We start from the raw sequence: 20,447 nt of genomic DNA on the forward strand, positions 1-20,447 counted from the left end.
AAAATCTGCTGACTTCTGAGCCCTGATCAACACCTTGCAAGGCGATACAAGAGCCAACATGATCAATGCCGTTCCGGCAGCCACCTGGGTTGATTTTTTCACTAAGCTCTTCGCTACTCCACCTACAACTGCAACCCCAGACCCAGAACCAACCAAAGCCCATGAGTTGACATCTTGAAAAAAGCTGACATCTTTGACTGTATTCAAAAGCTCAAAACATCGAGAGCTCCGGGACCTGATGGGCTTACGAATACGGACTTAAAAAAACATACTGCTGAGTGGACAGATTTCATCAGTCTCCTGTTCGCGCATTGCAGAGCAACCAGACTGATACCATCGTCATGGACGGAAGCTGTTGTGATTCCGATCTTCAAAAAGGGAAGCAGAGAAGATCCTGCCAACTATAGGCCGATAGCCCTACTAGATATCATGGGCAAACTGTTCGCTACGCTTCTTTTCAACCACTTTCGACACTGGGCCAAAACCGCCCCTTTTGAAGACCGATTCCAGACGGGCTTCAAGAAGAACGGCGGGACGGGAGTGAACATCCTCATTCTCAGCATTCTTAAGGCCAAGATAAAGCGGGGGGCACCAACTACCTACGTAGCCTTTATAGACCTGTCGCAGGCTTTCGACAGAGTCGACAGAACGCGTCTATGGAAAAAGCTACAGGGATGGAGCTGCCCAGATAACATCCTTCAACCGATCATAGCTCTCCACTCAAAGACCACTCTACGTGTCCGCTTGAACAAACAAGGCTCTCTTACAAACGAAATTCCTGCAGAAAGAGGAGTGAAACAGGGCTGCCCGTTGGCGCCTGCACTCTTCGTAGCTTTTCTGGGAGACTTCCAAGAATCCGAAACAACGGTTCGCAGCTTTCCGCCAAAGCTGGGCAGCACCGAGCTGTCCCGGATCCTCTACGCTGACGACATGATCCTCTTGGACCAGACACAAATAGGCCTTCAACGCCAACTCGACAACTTGGCAGACTACATGGCCGTCAACAACCTCGCGATAAACAACGCTAAGACAAAAATTATGATCTTTGCCAAGAATCCAAGAGCAAAAAAACCACCGTATTCTTGGTCAGTGAACAATTGCCGTATTGAAGTTGTTCCCCATTTTAAATACTTGGGAACTTACATCGATGGGTCATCCAAGGAAACTAAAATGCAACTGCATCTTTGGGAGAAAGCGAAAAATCTAACCTCGCAAATGAAGATGATCGATCGCAAGTTCGGCAAATTTTCCTGGAATCCCACAATCAACTTCTATAAGGGGAAAGTAGTCCCGGCACTCACATATGGTATGGAGGCCACGATCAACATGCCCAGCTCAATTTGGCCTACGCTAGAGGGCTACATTTGGAAAACAACTTTGGGTCTCCCGAACTCTATTCCTATCGCAGCCATCAGAAGAGAGTTGGGATTACTCTCGCTGGAAGCAACGGTCGCAGTCGCCTCTCTGGCTATCTTCAGAAAGACTCTCATCCAAAACGGTCTCCCAATTTTCAATATTATCAATAAGGAGCTGGAATCGACAAAATGCCCGGAGATCAAGAAGTGGATCTCCTCTCAAGAAAAAAATCTACATGAAGTGGCTTGCTCTACAGAGGACCTGAAAAACAACCCACAAAGAGTGTTACAAAAATTGAAAAACCAAGACTGGATCTCTACAGGTGAGCAAACCAGAGCGATCAAATTTTTAAATCACCTGCCACCGACATACAACAGGCTCAAATCGCCTCTGGCCTACTGTGAAAAATTTCCAAACAGAAAGCTACGAACCTTCTTCCTAAGAGCAAGACTGAATCTGCTCCACACAAGAGAAATCATGAGGCTAAGAAACCAGGCCGCGGTAACCACGTGCAGGTTGTGTCAGGTTGAGGGTGTTACGGAGTCAATTCGTCATCTCCTACTAAACTGTCACATTCTCAAAGCTGAACGCCTGGCTTACTTGGAACCCCTATGGGGTAACTCTGTTCTGGTGGAAGAAGACACATGGTGGTGCCGCCTCATCCCGGGCGAAAAAACACGCTGGGCTGTAGCTACCTCCAAACTCTTGGAAGTGGCCTTTACAAAAATAAATGCTAAAGAGCATGCTTATCCAGCGGACCACATCTTGGCCCTTCCGAGTATGCAAGAAATATCTGAGATGTAACGCACCAGGGCGGCTAAAGATGACAAGTCACACACCTAGACCCTGTGGACCTCAACAGTACGACTTAAACGCAATCAACTTCGAACACTCTGTTAATGATTGCACGAACTACCTTACTTGCAAGATAGTAGCAGTATACGTGGTGAGCTCTGCGTTGACTCATCCTTGTAAAAATCATTTCCTTTGATTATACACAAGTAACAAAAAAAAAAAAAGGTGTTAGCGCTGCTTCGTGCAAGTCGCCTTCTCCCCCACTGCCTATTGCTGCCACCCCATACAGATATTGGGAATCTTCCAAGCACTCTTACACTACAAACACTGCTCTACTGGAAATGTCTTTGTCTCAAAAGGCCCACCTGCGTTTAGCTGGAAGTACCAAGCAGCGTTTAACATCACTTTACGTCTATGAACAGCTCAGCAAGTTCTCATGGTAGGGAAAACCCTAGATGCACCCCAGCAGCCATGCCTGCAAGCAGAATATCTCATGCAAAAAGACTTGAGCCATTTAGAAGGCGGAAGATATCAATTGAAACCATTATTGTAAGGCAACCTTCCGATGGAGGCAGTTTGGCAATAAAGTCGGTAGATACCGCTTACAAATGGGATATAGGTAGGGCTGGTTGTGGGAGTTTTCCTACGGTACAGGAACAGATATCAAGCAGATTATGCGCTGTGGTGGTGCTGTCTCATGTGCCCCGGAAATTGAAGTTGGTAGGGGCGTCCAACATGGCTCACACAGGGCACTATCTTGAGAAGAGCTTACATAGAGTCCAGCACCACTAAAAAGAGAGTTGGTGCCAGAGGAGGGCAGAGGTCTAGAAGGGGAATATTTAGTAAGAGAGAGTTGCAGATAGTGTGGTCCCAGGTCCCAGAAAGTCTTGTGTATGATACAGAGGGATTTGAATTTAATCCGTGAAGCAACCAGGAGCCAGTGAAGACTTTTCAGGGCAGGAGAGATGCAATGCCTGGGCTTGAGGCCAAGGATAAGTCTTGCTGCCCTATGCTGGATTAGCTGGAGGGGACGGAGAGTGGAAGAAGGTAGATTCCGGAGGAGGCTATTGCAATAGTCAAGCCTGGAGAGAACCAGAGCTTGGGTAACATTGAGCTTCTAGGGGAAAGTTAGAAAAGGTAGAATTCTTTTGAGAAGGAAGAGCTGAAAGTGGGACTTATGGCAATGTCCTGAGTGTGAGGAAGGAAGGAGAGAGAGGAGTCGAAGATTACTCCAAGGTTTCTGACTTCAGAAGAAGGAGCAGTGGGAGAGCCCATGAGGAAGGCCAGAGTGAAGGGAAGAAAGCTAGAGCAGGGGTCCCAATCAGAGGGATATCAGTTTTGCTGCCAGTGAGGCAGAGGTCATTGGATGTGCACCAGGTCTGGATGGCAGATAGGCAGTCAGGGAGGATGGAAGGTGCAAGAGGGTTAGCAGGAGGTTTTAAAAAGAGTTGTGTGTAATCTGTGTAACTCTGGAAGTTGGGAGAGAAGGAGGAGATGAGGAGTGCCAGTTGTGTGAGGTAGATGTTAAAGGGCCATGCTGAGGGAATAGAATCCTGGGGAACGCCACAGGTGGAGAAGGAAGTGGGAGAGGATAAAGTGCCCCAGATGACTTGGGAAGAGCGGTCAGATAGGAAAGAGGTCAACCAGTCAAGTGCCCATTCTGAGATACCAAGGGTACCGTGGAGCTTTGTATCAGGATGAAGTGGTTGACTGTGTCAAAGGCAGAGAAGAGATCAAGTAGGATGAGGACAGCTGGGGAGTTGTAATCCAGAGATGCAAGCAGTTCTTCACAGGTATTCAGAAGAGCAGTTTTCTTGCCTCCGGTTGCTCGGAATCCAGATTGATCGTCATGGAGACCATCAATAAGTTCAGTGTGAGAGTTGAGTTGGGGCAAGGCCAACTTCTCCAGACGTTTCCCCAGGAAGGGGGTGTTGGAAATAGGGCAGTAGTTGGCTGGGCAGGTAGGGTCTGTCCACTGTGAGAAACCTGAGGGTATTCTCCCAAGAAGATCCCGGTAATCCCTTATTCAGGTGGCCAGGGAAGAGCTTGCCCTCTCTTATGCCAACCTTAAAGGCAGACGAGCGGGCAAGGATCACCTGGGTAGGGGAACCAAGGGTTGTGTTCAGGAAAATACCCCAGGTGAGATGCGTTATTGTACCAGAGAAGAAGAGGAGGACAAGGTCCCTAAGACCTTGGTAGGCTGCACTCCATCTACCTCACTTCCTACCGGTGATTCTCTCTGGCCCCACTCCAACGACCCCTCTGTATACAACAAATCCTCTAGGCTTCAAGCCCTGTTTAACCCATAAACTATCGCTCCCAATATCCCTGTTTTCCTGTGTCATACCCGAATACTCCCAATCATTATTTTCCAAATTCACAATCAAAATGGACAAAACATTACTGTTACAATAATCCCCCCTATTTAAGTCAAAAACCCCACAACGTTCACTTTTCGGAGGTAACCAACCACCCCCTTTCTTCTAACACTTTAACCCATTCCTTCTTCGGCCCGAGAACTTTCACCCACCACAAAAGAGGACGGACTAACAACAGAGCTGTTTACCTGACAGGTCCCAATACAAGGGTCAGGCAAAGTCAGGCAATTGACCAGAATCACACACACCTGACGGCCCGTTCCCTTCCCCACAGGGATAAAAGGTGGAGCGAGAGCGTACAAGACAAGCAAGGCAGACCGCACAACGAAAGAGCTATACAGGCCCGGCAGTTCTAGAGGAGGAGAAAGGCAGCGAGAGGGTGACAAGGAGAGAAGCGAACGTGCCCTTTCTGACCCACACCCGCGAGACCTACATGGAAGGAATCGGAAGACCGTGAACAATAGCCCAAGTGTGCTGCAGCAGATGTTAACGGTACATGGAATGTGCCTATGCTGATAAGCAGGACAGAGGGAGACGCCTGCTATCGGGGTACCGGTCTTGACTCCCGATACGAAGAAAGCCAAGCGATTCATGACAGCCGGTGAGTCGAGGGGAGAACTGATAAGAAACCAAAATGTGTTGAATGAAAGTCGCAAAGTGGCACATTGAGGAAAGTTTTAAAAACTGTACGTTGTTTAGGGAAGACCAGCTGCACGTGGGTGGTCACTGGAGAGACTCTGGTTGATCCCGTGTTTGAATGAATCCTCACCTCAAGTGTAATCCGAAAGGAACTTTTTGTTTGTAATAACTGAATTTATCAGGCACTCAGAAGTAAGAAATTCAACCACCGAAGGTCCTGATATAGAAAGGAATTGTTTGTGGATCTAAGCCCGGAAGAGGGGAATCCAAGGGTGAAAATCCATCACCAAACGTACCTTTGAAAGGCACATTTGTTTGTTATTTTTGGAGCACATCAGGTCTTCAGAGGCAAGGGGCATTTGTAGAACAGACACTTAACCACCAAAGGTCCTGATAGCTGAATATGGAACTGTTGTCTCATGCTTGGAAAGCTTGAGTGTGTGCTGTGCACAGGAGTCCCGCCCTTGTCCTGTGCTCAAACCGTGGGGAAGGGAGACCCCTGGCTACCACATCCTGACTGATAATCTGTGAACACTTCTTTCTTTCCTGTAAATCTTATCCCACGCCATTTTGTATTAGTAGTAAGGATTGGCAATTGTTTTTTATTAGTATAAGCCCTTTTTATTTGACAAGAAACCACAAGGACTGCCTTAGTTTTCATTTGATGGTCGTAGCTTGCTCCCATCTTAGATTTAGGTTTAGATTAGGCCTTTTTCCACCATACCTATACAGTTTGATAAACAACCTTGAACTGTGCTCCTGTCTATCATCCTTACACCACCTGAAGGAAAACCTGCATCTCCCTTGTGCAGAACTGTGCCCCAATATATGTCAGTTCCTGGAGGGAATCAAATGGGACATCTCCCAATTTTTGCAGGAAGCCCCATTCCGCCAGCCACTAGCAATCACCCTGCAGACGAGGTACTGTTGTCTCCATAGTGGCTGCCAGGAGACTAGTAATGCCACAAGCATTGTAAATATCCTGGGTGCTAATCGCAGAACAGTACCCCGAACTAGAAGTTCTCTCCTACCAAGGCAAACCTGAAAAATGCCAGGTGGCTCCACCTGATTGGGATGAGTCGAAGCACATCCTGGAAGTCTATTGATGCCAACCAGACCACTTTCAAAATGAATGCAATATTTGCTACTAAGTCTCCATCTTGAACGTTATCTGTATCAGAAATGTATTCAATGCCTTAAGATACAGATGCAGCCTTAACTTGGCCATCAACTTTTGAACCATGAATATTATCTGGTAAACACCTTGTCCCATTTCTGCCCATAGAACCTTGAACATTGACTTCTTTTCCAGCAATTCCCATGGTCTACTGCTCATGACATCCCTCTTGGTCTTTCCTCTCGGGATGGGAGTCATGATTGTACATGATTGAAGAGGAGGCACCCTGATTCAATCTGATACCCTGTTGGCCCAGCTACTTAAGGAACACTTTTCCCATGCCTTGGTAACACAACGAAGCATGCAACCCAAACATCAACCTTTTTGTCAGGACTTCTATCCTCTGACCTTCTGCTGAAATCTGTATCTTGTATCTTGGCTTGCCTTCATATTCCTGCTGGCTTGGACTGTGTGCTTATCCGCCTTAAAATGTTTGTATACCTTTCTTCCAAAGTGTCCCCTAACAGACTAATTAATTCAAAGAGCTGCTTCAGCGCAATGTCTTTTCTGACCCTGTGCGCACAAGTCCCTTATACGTATGTGGTGCCACCTGGATACAGAAGGCCCCCATAAATATAATCGTTTTTTTATAACGCGCTTAATACCAGAGACCAGTTTCTAAGTGCGAGACTGGGATTTGAACCTGTGTTGCTACGCACTGTCTTACTTCTAAGACAAATGCGTTGCCCCTGAGCTATCCTCCTAGCGCATTGTCATAGTTGTTCCTTTGACACCATCAACCTCAATTCTACTTTCTTCTGCATGTCATGCAGGGCTGGATCAGTGAGAACTATCTTCGATGGCCTTATTTTATTTCTTGAAGCGGCGTATCACTGTCTACGCCATTTAGGGCCCTTGCTTGTTTACCCACATAAGAACTCTTTAATCTTTCCACTCTCCTATCGATCAAGTATCTGACCACACTTTCCTCTGCCGCCTTCGAGGGCCTTTTGAAAGTGGGCACTTAAAAAACTCAGAAAATGTTTTCTTCTACTGCGTTTGGGATCAAGTACCAAGAAGGATCTTTCTTACAATAAGTAGGAGATATTCACCGATATTGATGGGGCAGACATGATAGTCTTCCTGTTGGAAGATTTCTTCCAAGAGATCTCGAAGATGACAGTCACACTCCTATGAAAGGCACACAGGATAAGGAGACACCATTTAGGTAAAAAACCAAGAGCAAATGTAAAAGACCGAGAAACACACCATCATTTTGGGATAGGTGTCTACCCTTAAGAAAGTCTGTAGAGGAACCCAAATTGTATCAGATGTCACCAAGACAGCAAGTGAAGGCATACCTATAATTATTTACATGTATTAAACATTTCATAGATGCTCCTAAATCACCCCTGTAGAAAAAGGAGGCAACATACCTTACTACAACGCTAGGCGGGATGCAAGCAGAGTTATACACCCAGCAAGAAAAGTAAAAGTACAAGTTGGGTGGATACAAATCATATTAAAGAAAATATATAGATTCAGGATAACTGATGACTCAATACAAACAAACAAGTTCATACTTTAATAAAATCTCAGTAGAAAAGCTGGGCAACGGAAATCTTTATGTTGTGGTACCCCCTAAACCGCCATCATTTATTTAAAAATAAAAGTGAAGGAAATTCCAGATAGACTACCTTCCATATAGGAATTACAAAAAGTACAGAGAGTTAACGAAGGACCCCAAGTCAAGAAGCCCCCAAGCCAATCTTCTTAACAATACAAGAGAGGTGGTCAATTCCGTTAAGGACACTGATCAAAACAATTATAGTCACCAGTAGCCAGAGAGTACTATGCCTCACCCACCAAATTCCAACTGGATACCAGAGAACTTCAAATATAAATCATACATGCATACTAAAGGGAGAGGAACAGGTGGGCTCTGGCCTCCTGCCTTATCAAAAGTGAAAAAACAAGAATTGATGGAGCTGCTCATACTACTATATAAACAGACACTATATAAAGGTTTGAAAGGTAGGCCAGTCACTCAAATTTGACAATGCTAAAAAAGAGCACACAAGGAACCTCAGATCGCCAAAAACACCAACTTAAGGAGCGCCCAATTCCAAAAAAAAGCAGCTCAACACAGACTGGACAATGATCATTTTAATGAGTAGGGAACCTAGGAGAAAAAACAACATGTACTTATATAGTTGGATTCTAAATGTTAATTCCTTAAATCTATTATTTTTCCACACACACATGTTCCCACTCCTTTCACTCCCACGCCCTTCTTGTGTACCTTTCCTGGTTCTTTAAATTGTTTCCATTGACACAGCCAGGCATCGGTTTGTATGGCAAGGTCCAAAGGCTGACTGTCAAAAAAAAATCAACTTGAAGAAAACTTGAGAATGGGATGCAATGTTGTGGCTAAACTGATGACATTCCAGTCTGGAGACCAGGTTTCTGGATTAGGCTTTGGCACATCACCAGCGATCCTATGATTCTGGGCAAATCACCTTTATCTGCTAGCCTCTAAGTTGTAAATATGTTTCATGTAAACTATGAAAAATACGATTGTTTAGTGTGCTTTCTAGCATTGTCCCATTACATGTTCCTAGCCCACACTCTCCCCATAATATCCTGGTTTCTAAAATCCCATCCAAAACTGGATCCCACGAGGAGAACACCATAAACCTATTACAAGTTTGGCAGAATTAGCTCTAGTAATACCACCAGATGCCATTACTGTTACCACATTTCCCATTTTGAAGTCCCATAGGACTCCATGCGATAATGATGTATCACCACATGGTGGATTTCTGCATGCTATATGATCTCATGCAGTACTGCATTTATGTGGAGGAAATTTCCTCTACACAAAAGCGGAGGTAATTTAAGAGTTTAAGGAAATTCGTAGATTGGCTGAGCAATAAAACATGCAGTTATCAGAAATATTGCATGTTTTATCACTACTGCCAAAGTTGTAATCACCCCCCCCAAGTCGTGACTTTGAGGGTGTTCAAAAATCTTTGCAAATTTCCTGCGTGGATCTGCAGGTGTAAGTGATGAAATAAGTGTACCAGTTTCTGTCAGAGGGGCAGCATGTGTGCAGGAAGTGATAACTGACACAGCAAAAGGATTTGCTACCTGGAGCTGAAGGAGGTGTAATAGTGTGAACAGTTGAATTCCCATTTGTTGCAGTTAATCATAAGTTAGATACAGTTATTGAACTTATGCACTGTGGACATTATACACAGACACGTAAGCCTACATTTTCAGGCGTTTGTGTTTTTGTGAATGCAGCAAATGCATATGTAAAATACTCGTTCGGGGGTGTTGCTAGGTCTGGAAAAGATCTGGGGCTACGCTAATGTCGGGACACGGGATAGCTAACCTTTTTAGTTGTAGCCCCTGAGCTTCTATCCGGGGCTACAACAAAAAGACCCGGGGCTATACCCTTCTAAGCCCCGCCCCTAGCAACGCCTTTGCGTGTCTTTGGCATGGTTCTCTGTGATTACCATATTCAGTAGTTGCAACTGGAAGTATCTTATGCCTCAAGTATCTCACACATGGATTTGGTGTTCTTTTTTTAAATCAGGCCCCATTCCTAAATAGGTATTATGCATAGAGCCCCAATAACGTCTGAATTGGAAAGGCTGGAACCATTTGAAGATGCCCAGAATGTTGATGGTTCATGGCAAGATCGTATGAGCCATATCATTCTTCGATTTATTTCTGTATTTGCCTTTCACATGGAATGCGTGTCCAACCTCAGGTCGTAGAGTTCCTCAGCATCTCAGATATGACTGTTTCCCTTGCCCCCTACAGTCCCTCGTTCCAGTGTCTATTGCACCCCCACTTCCTCAAACTAATCACCTTGTCTGTCTCTCAAGTCTGTGTCCTCTTTCTCGCCAGAGCAACATTCTCTGCTCACTTCAATACAACCCAGGCTCGGATTCCTCTCCGAACCTAAAGCTCAGATTCCTTTCCACATCTCAACCTGTTCATCCCTGCACAATTCCTCTTGTATGACAATTTGTCCCACGTGACCAGACACTATGCAGGATAACCCTCAGTTTCACCTTTGTGACCCCACACGTTCTGATCAATCATGAAAACAGTTTTAAACAATAATGCTTTTACCTCATTCAGCCCTTGGTCGCCTCTAAAATATGTTCAGGCATGCCATCCTCCTCTCCATATTTGCTGCTTGATTTTGTGACACATTCTCGTATCCTTCTACCAGTCTTCTATCTCGCATCAGTTATCCTATTGGCACTTTCTGGGTAGGTCGTGATCTTCTAATGCATGGTTAAGTCACCTCCAACCTGTGGTCACACAGTATGGTTAAACATTCCCAATTCCAGAGGACAGGTCTCCACACAGCTGCAGACTCGCCGTCCTGGAGGTAGGAGATCAACTCTCCACTGCTGCTTTCTCTTACTCTGCTGAGTGAGCTAAGGCATGTAGATGCCTTCACTGTCTGTTTAGTGCTCATGATCTTGGTTGGGGGAGATGGGGCCTGCTTAAATCATGTAGGCTGGCATAGTTGTTGTCCCTTTAAATGGACACCCCTAAACTATCAGCACTAGAAATGTTTGCTTTCTCAAGCTCATGTCTTCCTGTGGTTAAGTATTTTCTTCTGTCTCATTGAGGTGACTGACATACTGTGTTCTGTATTTCAACAGCCTCTAGTGCTTTGAAGTGGTTGTTTGTCCTTTGCCAATCTTCTGTGACGATTCCTACTAACATATAGGTTCCAAATCTATTTCTTTCTGGGTGAATTTGCAGAAGCGGTGCTGTTGAGAACATGTGTTCTGCTGTTAGTCCTGCTCTTGTTCTTGCCCTTGCCATATTTATACTAAGACGGCCAGTACACCGTATGTGCTGAAAGTGTCCTCTGCCATGAGTGGACAATAGAAAAACAGAGAAAAGGGGATCCATAAACAGTCTATGTAACGGAATCACTGGAATCAGCACTATTTCAATGAGGCCCCACTAGACTTGTTAGGTGACCGAGCTGGTTGGTGACTTTTTAAAATTGTAAATAAATATTATTTTGAAAATAAAATTGGGTGTACTCAGAGATCTGTTTGTAACCAAAACCGAGTCTTGCTGCTTACTTCACCGACCTAATCCGTGTAATCGTAGTATGGCCAAATTAAACATGACTACCAATCTAGGGGCATCATGGCACCCTTTATTTTTGCTTTGTAGACAAATTCATAGTTTCTAGCCATGTTCATCAAGGGTCGTAAAGAAAACAGAGCAGTAGTGTTTACTTGTGATCTCAAAAAACTGTGAACTGCAGAGTGCAGTGAGGATATTGGCAAGTTGCAGAGAAGTTGTGAGGAGAATGCTCGGTTTATGGGGATTGCCATGAAGGTGAGGTTCTGGCATCCTGAGAAGGACTGTAAGCGTAGAGCACAGTACCAAGAATAAGACCCCTGTATACAAACAGTGCAAGCAGGAGACCATCAAAGGCATGTGAACAGTTTGCGCTCCGGTGTCATGGTGCGCTAGGAACTACACTGGACTCCTCCTTTTGGGGGTGATAAGAGGCTAAGGAAGAGGACATTTAAATCAATAAAGCTAGAGGGAAACCCCTGATCTTATATTCACCATTGCTATGTGTGGGGAGAGTCGCACCTTCTGTGCGGGGTCCATTGTGCCAGTGTGTGAGAAGCTTTGCCAGAAACAGCAGGGTTACCTAATTTGCAACTATGACAGGCCTACACTTCTGTGAGGGACAATGCACAGGTGACCTGGTAGTGCAAAGTGCTCAGATCACAGACTAATTATTAAAGCAAAGGTCATTTACCTGGTAGGGCAGATATCTTGGCCTGTCCCAGGCTCACCACCTGGCACCTGCCATCAGAAATTCAACTAGTAGCGTGAGAAAGATGCCCTCCCTTTAAGGATGCTACCTATCTGTGCTCTATATTGCATGGAAGATGTTCTGTAGGATTTTCCTATACGGGCATGAAATGTTAAATAGTTTACATATTAATTGCTCTCCAATTTCAGGTGCTTTGTGGTTTGAAACTTGATTTCTGGGGCAGAGTGCTAGAATATTGGTAGCCCTTCCATCATGCCTGAGGTGAGACCCTCCTCAGGGGAGTTGTATTTGTCTGCTGGTTAAGGTATTTGTCTGCTGGTTAAGGGTGAATACAGGGTTAATAGTGTCCATTATAATTTACCCAGAGTTCAATGTATCAGATCAACCCTCACCATATACTGGCTGCCTTGCCATCTAGTACTATTCTGTCTCCCTTGCTACAAGATCCTCTCCGTGCCCAGGCCTAACAAGCCAGGAGGGAGAGTAGCCCTGATCTTTCCTGAATTGATCCCTGTTTCCATCATTCCCACACCTACTCTTCGTTTGAATGTCTGGTCTTCAGGTTCTCTCTCTCTCTCTCTCTCTCTCTCTGCTTCTCTCTCTCTCTCCCTCTCTCTCTCTCTCTCTCTCTCTCGTCTCCTCGATTATTCTGCCTCCCGCCTTCAAGGTCATGCGACCCATGAAAAGAGTGACAGTGGCTGCCTTTGCCTCCACCTACTCTCCTCATTCTACTCCTGCGGCTGACTCCCACCCTCACACAGCCCTCTCCAACTTTCCCCTCTCCATCTCCAACACTCTTGACATTCTTTGATCTTGTCATGAGGGTCTGTCTGAAACCCTCCAAAAAATGCAACTCTTGGTACGACTGCAAGCTAGCTGCCCTTGAACTAATTTGCAGAGCAGCGGAACGAAAATGGGGATCTTCAGGTGCACCATCTGACAAACTGGCATGCCACCTTCTTCAAAGGCAATATAGACTCTGCATCGCTCCAACAAAAGAGTCTACATTCAAGCCTGCATCTCCACGGCATCAAAAACACTGCCAAACTGTTTAAAGTCTGCAAGGAGCTGTGGGCCCCTTTCGGCTGCCCTCCCTCTCTTCTCTCTTCCCTCTCCCGTGTCAGACCTGATGAGCTCTCTAGACTAGTCCGGTCTATGAAAGCCTCTTCCAAACAGGTGGACCCCTACCCCTCCAAAACATCAAGGACAACATTGATTCTCTTGCCCCAGCCTTGGCTGACCTCTGCAACCTCTCTTTCGCAACTGGAGTTTTGCCCACTTCCCCCAAGCACTCTCTTGTGCACCCTCTGCTCAAGAAACCCTCTGCCAACCCTACTATTACGGCTAAATATTGACTAATCACTATCACTCCTGGGCAAACTCCTGGAGAAATTAGCTATCTCTCAGTTTACCCTCCACACCACTGAATCTGTTGGTTGACTCCATGACCATTAATCTGGCTTTAGAGCATCCAGAGGGACGGAAATTGCTCTTCTGAACACCTGTGAAGACCTTCCCTCAAATCTTGACTCTAACTCTCCTTCTGTCCTCATTCTTTTTGATCTGTCCTCTGCCTTCGACATGGTAAACCACAACATCCTGATTTCTTGTCTCTGTGATACCATTGGTATCACAGACCTGGCCCTGGTGTGGCTTGCCTCCTTTCTCTCTGGCCGTCCTTCACAGGTGGAACTTGGGTCCTTTCTCTCCTCTATCACTCTCTTTACTTGTGGCATCCCGCCAAGGATCTAACCTATCCCCTTGGTTCTTCAATGTCTACATGACCCCACTGGCCCACAGGATCTCTACCTTCATCTCTGACTTTCAGTGTTATGCGGATGACATGCAGCTCTCTTTCAGGCTACCCTCAGCCTCTTCCTCCTCCTCGCTCATTCCTGACTGTCTGTCTGCAGTTCAGTCTTGGTGTGCTGCTAACGATCTCTGCCTCAATGTCAGTAAGACGGAGATCGCCCTCATTGGGACCCTACCCCCGCTTTCCCAATTTCACACTGGCCGGCCTACCTTGGTGCTGAGCCCCCACGTCCTAGTGAGGCAAAATATTTGGGGGTCATCTACGCTCCATTCTCTCCTTCTCTTCTCACACATCTATCAAAAATGCCACTACCAGCTGCACCTCCTCAGAGGTATTCTACCTTTTTTCACCTTCCCCCAAAGGGTCGCCATCTCCAGAGCCCTGGTCTTCTCTAGGCTGGACTACTGCAACAGCCTCTTTCTCAATCTTCTTACTTCTATTCTCTGTCCACTACAACTCATCCAGAACAGAACTGTGAGACTTATCCTTGCCCTCAAGCCCAGGGACGGCATCTCTCCAGTGCTCAAATCCCTCCACTGGCTCCCCATGGCTGCTAGGATCAGGTCTAAGACCCTGTGCATAGTCCTCAAGGCTGTCTGGGGCCGGGGTCTGCATTACCTACAACGCTCTCTTCCTAAATACTCTCCTTCTACAGCCCTTCGCTCGTCCTCCTCCAACTCTTTGCGGGTGAGCTGCTTTTTCAAGCAGATATTTGGGGGTAGATCTTTATCCTCTGCAGGTGCCTCCCTCTGGAACAGCCTCCCTGCCTCTCTCTGCCTTGAGCCGGAGCTCCTTAAGTTTCAGAAACTCCCCAAGAGCTTCCTCTTCTCTTCCTCTTTATCTCTCCCTCTCCCCTGCTAACCTCCTCTTTCTTTCTCACGGCCTCACTCCTCCATCTCTCCCCTAACTCTGTTCAGCTTTTGCTGACTGGTCACCTGACTCACCTCCAGAGCCTCACAGATCCCAGGCTCCCCCGCTAGTCTTTGCACTTGCCTCCAGGCCTGCCTCTGCACTATGCTCAGCACTCCTGCACGTTCAGCATACGTTCCATGAGAGGGGTAACCTCTCTGCACTTAGCCCTGTTGGACTGGGAACACGTGTTCCACCCCCTCTCTTGCACTTCCGTCTGTACACTTGCATGACTTGAATTTACTAGGCCTAGTAAATTCTGTCTGTTACCCTTTTGTCTCCCCTCCCTAATCTGGTTGCGCTTTAAACACCTCATGCACTTGCACTAGGAGGAATGTCGTTAGGCATAGTACGCCAGTTACTTTTTGTTAGATCATTCGAAAACCTGAAGGCCTAAGAATGACAACTGTATTCCCTTGCTCTCTTCCCGGCTTAAAGCGCTTTGAAGCACTTCACTTGTGTATAAGTGCTGTACAAATAAACAATTACAATTAAAATACTTTGGAGCACACTTTCCTTTGAGAATGCGTTCTGGTCTTCATTTCACTCTATCATTTTCAAAATGTGAATTTTAAGACTGGCCGGCATTATGCATGTTAACTTCAAAATATGCTGCTCCATTTTTAATCCTGATTGTGATTACTAAACTAGGATCGTAACCAGAGGGTCAAAAAAATGTATCAGTCAACGGAGAGGGGGGGAAATCCCTGTGTGAATGCCCATTAATAAATTGACCCTTAGACACCATAAAGAGTGATGCGTCTTGACTCTCGATTACACATAGAAAGAGTAAACAAAAGACACTTATAAATCCTAGGAGAATGACATGGTAAGGAAGAGTTGCTGGCATTCAAGCATTTGTGACATGTGACCTCTCCTTCCTCCCTACACAAAGAGTCTCCTCAGTTGATGTGTGCAGCTACAGTTTCTTTTTTGAGCAGCGCATGTTAAGCCAGGTGAACCAAGGCAATACGAGGCTTTTTTGGCCCGCCATTTTGTGCAGTTGTCCAGAAGCAAATGATATATAATGCCTAGCCCCGTCCACCTCCCTACTGGACAACAACCTGTCCGGATTCCATCTGATTTCAGGTGCCGAGACTGCCATAGTCTGCTGAGGTGACAGAGGATCTGCAGCCTTGGTTCTGTTGTATGATTTTTGACAGCGTTGACCATGACAAAATACTCCTGCGACTGGTCTGCTTCAACTTGTCCTGTTTTTGTGCTTTGGAAAGACTCAGTGCCACGTAGCGAACCAGGCTCGCATTGCTGTCGGGCGACTTCTGTATCATGAAGGGTTTGCTAGCGTTTGTGTTTTTTACACCTCTGAGAAATTGGAAGCAGAAAGCTCCTGGTATGCAATGTCCGAGGGCACCGCTTTGTTTTCCAGATGCATATTAACTGAAAGTCTACCAAAAATTGGGTCTCCATGCCCTACCTAGCCGACATCTCTTTTCAGACAGATGGGCAACTTTGTTTCCTACATCCAAAAATGAATTTGTGACTGTGGGCAAAGTTTTGCGCACCACATTCCCCAGCAGCTGAGCATCTCATGCTGTGTCCGCAACTCAGGTCTGAAGGCTTGCAGTGCCTTTTGACTCCAAGTTATCATGTGATGCTTATCTTAAGCATCCTTCTCAAATGGATGCTTGGCATTTGATCTCTTATGGATAGTTTTGTATCACCTCTCTCTGAACATCTCGCTCAAGGCATTCCAAAAGAACAGCATATCATGTACTCCTGAAGCTCGCAACAACAAGCTTACTAAGAATGGTATATTTTACCTAAATATCCGTCCAAACGTAAAACCACATTTAGAGGGAAAAGACCATGCCAGCTATTACATGGCCTTGAATCGACCATTGCCTCTTTCTGTTTTTAGGGCCTACCTGAGCCCCTTTTGGTCGGGATGCAAAATTTCGCAACCATACAGGCAACGTGGTTGTGGAAGTACCACACATAAATTCTTTTGCTCTTATTTTTAGAAAACTGCATCTGTGGCATCTGGGGCTAAATTCAAATCCCCATGTGCCAGGCGCTGAATACTGAGGAAAGGGGCCTATCAACTGACAGCAAAACATCAAGCGGTGTGTCCCGGAAAGAAATAGGACTTCTAGCAAGCAGCTCAGAGTAGCATTGGAAGAAAATGGTCCAACATTTAGAAAATGAATCAAGTTTTATCTGTCTAAAATGACATTGGCCGCTTCCTCTCCTAACATCTAAACAACTGGATGCCCCTCAATGTACATGCTTTCAGGGAAAATCTGTTCAAAATATCCAATGTTTCCCGAAATCAGTCTGCCCAAGCAATCTGGTAATGGGCAGGATGTGCTTCTATTCGCTCTCAGTTAGACAAGCTGATCTGTCTGGAGACAATTTGCTTCGAGCGGAGATGCCCTCTCTTAGGCATATGGGTGATATATTTTACCATCATTGTACCACTGTCCCCCTTTGACTAGCTCCACCTTTGTTCTTAACGTCACCCAGAGTTAATGTCTCACGATAGTGCAAGAGTCTAAATGCTGCCTATATTTCTTTCCTATGGAATCCATCTGCTTTTACCAGGTGGTATTTTCAGGCAGATTCCATAGGAATCCATTGCATTAATGCAAGCATGAAAATCAATGCTTGCATTAATGCACCCGCACGTGTATGTCGGAGCAGGAAATAGAGGCGGACGCGTTCTGTCCACCCCCTCCTCAACTCCGCCATACAAATGCACCAAAATGAGTCGTATTGGGGAAAATGGTAGTAATCACATTTGCCATCATTTTACCAGATCCCCTTCACCAGGGAGATGACGCCCAGAGTCGTGACGTGGTGCTGCAGTCTAGCCCCAGGCCAATATGTGTCCTTTGAAGTATAAACATTCATCAAATAATTGTTTCTTGTTTCACCTAAGAAATATTTTAAGCAATAAGTCATATATGACCCAGATAAATACATTTTGCATTTTCCTAACGAATCAGCAATCTATTCATCTGCATTGTTTTCCTTCTGTGGCCTTTTAATAAGGGCCTTGCATGTTTAAGGGTACCTGGGACGCAGCCACTGGGCGCCATACTTACCGCAAACAAATGACCAATGGTAACAGAAAATCCAATAATCATCGGCACCGGAACCTTAATGTCGTTTCTCTTTTTGTCGCAGGAAGCAAAGACGGTGAACACCAGTTGGAAAGTGATGAGAGTCTCTACCAGAAGGGCTTGGCCATGGGAAACGCTCTTATTTACCTGAGGGACAGAAAAAAAATATATGTTTAAGAAATGATTCCCAGAGTGTCTCAACATCATATCGAAAACATTCTTCGACTACCCCTCCCAAAGCCTCGAAGCCACGCGACAAGCCTAAACAGCAAAAACTTGCAAGAAAAAAAAGAGCAGAGACACGTTAGGGCCAAACATGAAAAGATCAGATCCCAGCTGCCAGCAAAGGGTATGTTAAAGGGAAAGCACTGGCACTCCTAATTTGGTATGCTCAGATCCTTCTGCACATTCAGTGGCAGTGGCCAGGGTGGGCTGTAGGTCAAGGCAACACTAGGGGGCTGCATAGTGTGACACTCCCAATGCGGTGCATGTTGCCACTGGGGCTGCAAAATAGGCAATCGTACTGGGTAAAGAGTAGCAATACAATGTGTCTCCACCTATGGGCAACAAGAAGGTCATACTAACCATGGTAGCTGCTGATATATTGAACAATCTTTGGCAAAGCCAACAGTTTTGACTTTTGTCTGGGCATGGGATCAGCCTTTCTCAGGCAGTGCCATAATGGTTCTACCTAACCATAAAATGGCAAATGTTGGCTAAAGGTGTTAGTATTTGGTCATATAATGGCAGTGCCTGGCAAATGCCTTACTAAGGCATATACAAGACCCCAAACTGTTGTTTTTGCCAGTGCTTCTTTTTACCAGGAATTCGGTGCAATGAACAGATGCAAGGACACACATACTACTTATAATAGAGTGGGTAAAAGCACATTTGGTTAGGATATTTTCACTAGACTATAAGCTTTTTTACAGCTGGGATTTGCCCATTACATTTCAGAAGGCTACTCAGAAAGCACAGAGCTAGCACAAAGAGATCGCAGGGGTGTATGATTTAGGTGTGGAAGGGCGGCTATTGAATTGTAATGGCCTTAGGGACTTTCATGGCCATGGACAGTCAAGGGTGGATAAATAACCAAACAACGCCCACAGTCCGCGTGTCCCCCTTCTCATCCCTTCTCTGGCCTACCTTCACTTCCCATGACAATAGTTTCGGCTTAAAGGCAATGCTACACCAAATAGCAGAAATTAACCATGTTTGCATTATGCCAGGTAAACGACATGTGTGAGAACACTCAATACATGTTCACAAGGAAATGCGCATGACAAGTGGAACACGTTGCACAGTGCAATTTACCGCCACCATGTGCAATATTTTGCGCAATGTAAAATCAAGGCAGCAAAATAATGCGGCAATGCAATTTAACACTATTATCTTAACCCACATTTACTATCTGCCTCCGCTATAGCACACACCCAATAATGACCCAAGTCAAAACAGATGTCTCAGCTAAGAGATCACCGTTTTAGATATTTTTCTTTTAATATGTATAGCAATTAAAAGTATGACTTGTGAGAAATTGGTGAGTTTGTAATTGGATTTAATTGTATGTTTCGCGTATTTTAGTTGAGTATAAATATTGAGTTATGTATTTATAATTTGGAGATGGATAAACAGCTATGAATGCACGCCGCTCTATTATACCAATACACATGGGTTATGCGTGCCATATATCTACTTACTGTGGTGAGTCCAACGGGATGGCTGTCTTCGGGCGTGATGAGAAATACCACACCGGTGGCAGCGAGGGCACCTAGGCATTGGACAATAATGTAAAAGAAGCCTTTGGCAACGCTGATCTTCCGGGTGCACACCATAGCCAGCGCCACCGCGGGGTTCAGGAAGGCTTCGCACAGGTGTCCGAAACAGTGCACCAAGATGGCAATGCTGAGCCCAAAGCAGAAGGCGATGTGCGTGTTGCTCGGGCCTGGGGCGGGGGCAATGGTAACAGTGGACCCCAAACTCACTAAGAGAAACAAAAAGACGGCCAAAAACTCTGCTCCCATTGAGGTCCAAAACTGCCGGGTCCACACTCCCTTGAAGGCCGTCATTTTGAAAACCAAATGGTCAAGTGGGGCGCGCGCGCTGGGCCTCGGATGGTTCTTCGAGAAGGCTTGGAATCACAGCGAGGAAATGGGGCGGGGGAGAAGGTATTTATGCCGTGCAGGTGGCGGACAAGTTGAGCAAGCGGAGACGTGTTGACGAAACAGCGCCGAGCCTGGAAACCAGAAATGCCCTTTGAGTGACGCAGCGCTCTTTGTCTGCTGCCCCGAGGTGTTGATCTTCTACAAACCAGTTTCCCCGTAAAAGAACGGCCTTTGAAGGGTTCAGGGCGATCCTGCTAGCCAAGCAATGCAAACCACAGGGTACTTACCATTGTACCTGCGAGATCCTCCCGTGCCTATTAAATCTAGCGCGCCCACACAGCCTCCATTGCCAATGCCAAGCCCATCTCTCCTTAATGCAAAGCCTGGCAGATGATGCCAAAATCAACCCT

General features: G+C 45.8%; 1 protein-coding gene across 1 annotated transcript in view; it reads right to left on the minus strand.

The window, feature by feature from the left end:
* Window positions 1–20,094, minus strand: part of LOC138497668 (aquaporin-4-like) — a 46,438-nt gene extending 26,344 nt beyond the window's left edge. The window contains exons 1-2 of the mRNA XM_069621275.1: window positions 19,633–20,094; window positions 17,915–18,079 (exon numbers count right to left, since the gene is read on the minus strand). Of these exons, the coding sequence (XP_069477376.1) occupies window positions 17,915–18,079; window positions 19,633–20,001 (534 nt within the window). The 5' untranslated portion in view covers window positions 20,002–20,094. The remainder of the gene's footprint in view (window positions 1–17,914; window positions 18,080–19,632) is intronic.
* Between the last annotated feature and the right edge of the window lie 353 nt (window positions 20,095–20,447).

This window comes from Ambystoma mexicanum, chromosome 5q, assembly GCF_040938575.1.
Source record: "Ambystoma mexicanum isolate Mex_15411 chromosome 5q, UKY_AmexF1_1, whole genome shotgun sequence".
In the NCBI taxonomy this organism is placed as follows: domain Eukaryota; kingdom Metazoa; phylum Chordata; class Amphibia; order Caudata; family Ambystomatidae; genus Ambystoma; species Ambystoma mexicanum.